Source organism: Crocodylus porosus, unplaced genomic scaffold, assembly GCF_001723895.1.
Source record: "Crocodylus porosus isolate Cpor-Errol unplaced genomic scaffold, CroPor_comp1, whole genome shotgun sequence".
Taxonomy (NCBI): Eukaryota; Metazoa; Chordata; order Crocodylia; family Crocodylidae; genus Crocodylus; species Crocodylus porosus.
In genome coordinates this window covers 59,231,879-59,233,681 of record NW_017728931.1, presented here as the reverse complement: position 1 = coordinate 59,233,681, position 1,803 = coordinate 59,231,879, and the positions used below count along the sequence as shown (strand labels likewise).

At 46.0% G+C, this 1,803-nt stretch overlaps 1 protein-coding gene across 1 annotated transcript in view; it reads left to right on the top strand.

Moving 5' to 3' along the window:
* NUP205 (nucleoporin 205) overlaps positions 1–1,803 on the top strand; it is a 95,076-nt gene that overhangs the window by 72,700 nt on the left and 20,573 nt on the right. The window contains exons 29-30 of the mRNA XM_019545142.1: positions 764–1,034; positions 1,542–1,640. Coding sequence (XP_019400687.1) covers positions 764–1,034; positions 1,542–1,640 — 370 coding nt within the window. The remainder of the gene's footprint in view (positions 1–763; positions 1,035–1,541; positions 1,641–1,803) is intronic.

The following is a 1,803-nucleotide window of genomic DNA, read 5'->3' as shown; positions in this document are numbered from 1 at the left end:
GGAGGGGCTGCAGCCCTCCCAAAACTCACTGTAGCCCCCTCCTGTAGCTCTCCTCCCAGCACTGCTGCAGCCTGGCCCAACCCCTCTCTGGGAAGAGCCCAGAGCAGCCCTTGGCCCCAGCCCACAGTGACAGTCTGTCCTGCTCTGCATGCAGATCTGTGGGCGCCTGCCCCCCATGCCCTCCCCAGGTTTGTGCAGCAGCAGGAGCCACCTCCCCTGCACCTCCTGGATGAATCGCTCGCAGCTCCATCCTGTGTCCCACCCCACCCCAGCTGAGCAGCACCTACCCTAGCCCCACTCGGTCCTTCACCACAGAGGCCTTGATCTGCTGCCCTCCCGTTCCCCTTCCCTCCCCCCACCTTTCCCCCATGACAGACTTACCAGACAGATGCTGTTCTCCAAGCCGCCAGGCTGCGCCCCTGGCCACATGCATGCTGTAGCTGTGTGCACACGCAGGGCATTTATCAGTCACTTTAGCCAAAAAAAGCTGCTTAGCGATACTATCAATTTTCCTTATATCAGTGCTGATCCAATATGGGACCGATGTATCAATGCACTTCGAATAACAGTCCTTCTGGGGAATGATAACACAGTGCAATGAGTATTGATTTATTCGGTATCAGAAGTGTTTTATTTCTAACTTTTTAAATAGAGAAATCAAATAATCTAGAGTTAAAATGAATTCCTTTTACCTGCAGAGATCATGTAGATATGGGAGACTGAACAAGTGGTATAGAACATGCCCTTTTTTATCCATTTTTAGATCCTGGATGATGATGCAGCTCAGGAGCTGATGCCAGTAGTGGCAGGGGCTGTGTTCACTCTTACTGCCCATCTGAGCCAGTCTGTGAGAACAGAGCAAAAACAGCCACTTGCAGTCCCTTTACCTGGCCACTCCCAATATGTCTTGATGTTGGATGGCTCATTTTCCGCATCACCTGGTTCAGAAGGCTTATCTTTGGGGTTTGCTTCCATTGGTGACTCTTCCCTCCATATCATCTTAAAAAAACTACTGGATTTCATTTTGAAAACAGGTATGTTGTTTGAAGCCTAAAACAGCTGCACTGCATGTGACTAGATTCTAACAAGCCAAAACTAAATAAATACTCTGAGCTGCTTTATGCCATTGGATTGAACTTCTTTATTAAAATAGCTGGCCATTTTATTGTGAAAATCTGCTCCTAGTTATTCTGTAAGTTATGTTTCTCTCAAGATACAATTTTGTAGTAGTAGGTCCTCCTCAAAAAATCAAAACTATTGAGATTGAGTACATGGTGTTAGGATGTATGAATATGTTTTGCAGTTACAGTGGTTACCCTTGTGGGGCAGGAATTTGCTTTGCTGAACTTCTCAGCATAATTTCAATTTATGCACAAACATTAGAGCTCTGGTATAAGAAAACATAGACTTTCATTTGTTTTGCTACTACCAGCACTGGTATTAATATTATAAAGCTAAATTAGGTGTGGGGGCAGAAGGTGCTAATGATGTGAATTAAACCAACTTGTTCCTCATTAGAATGAACTCTTCCTTGTGAGCAGGTGGTGGGTTCCAGCGAGTGAGGACACACCTGTATGGATCACTGCTTTATTACCTACAGATTGCACAGAGACCAGATGAACCAGACACCTTGGAAGCAGGTAAAATATAATTGTGTTTTGAGAAAATAAAAGATCATAGATTTCATAGACATTTGGGCTGGAAGGGACCCCGGAGGATCATTGAGTCCAGCCCCCTGCCCCAGGGGCAGGAAGTCAGCAGGGATCATAGGATCCCAGCAAGATAAGCATCCAAATGTGTTTT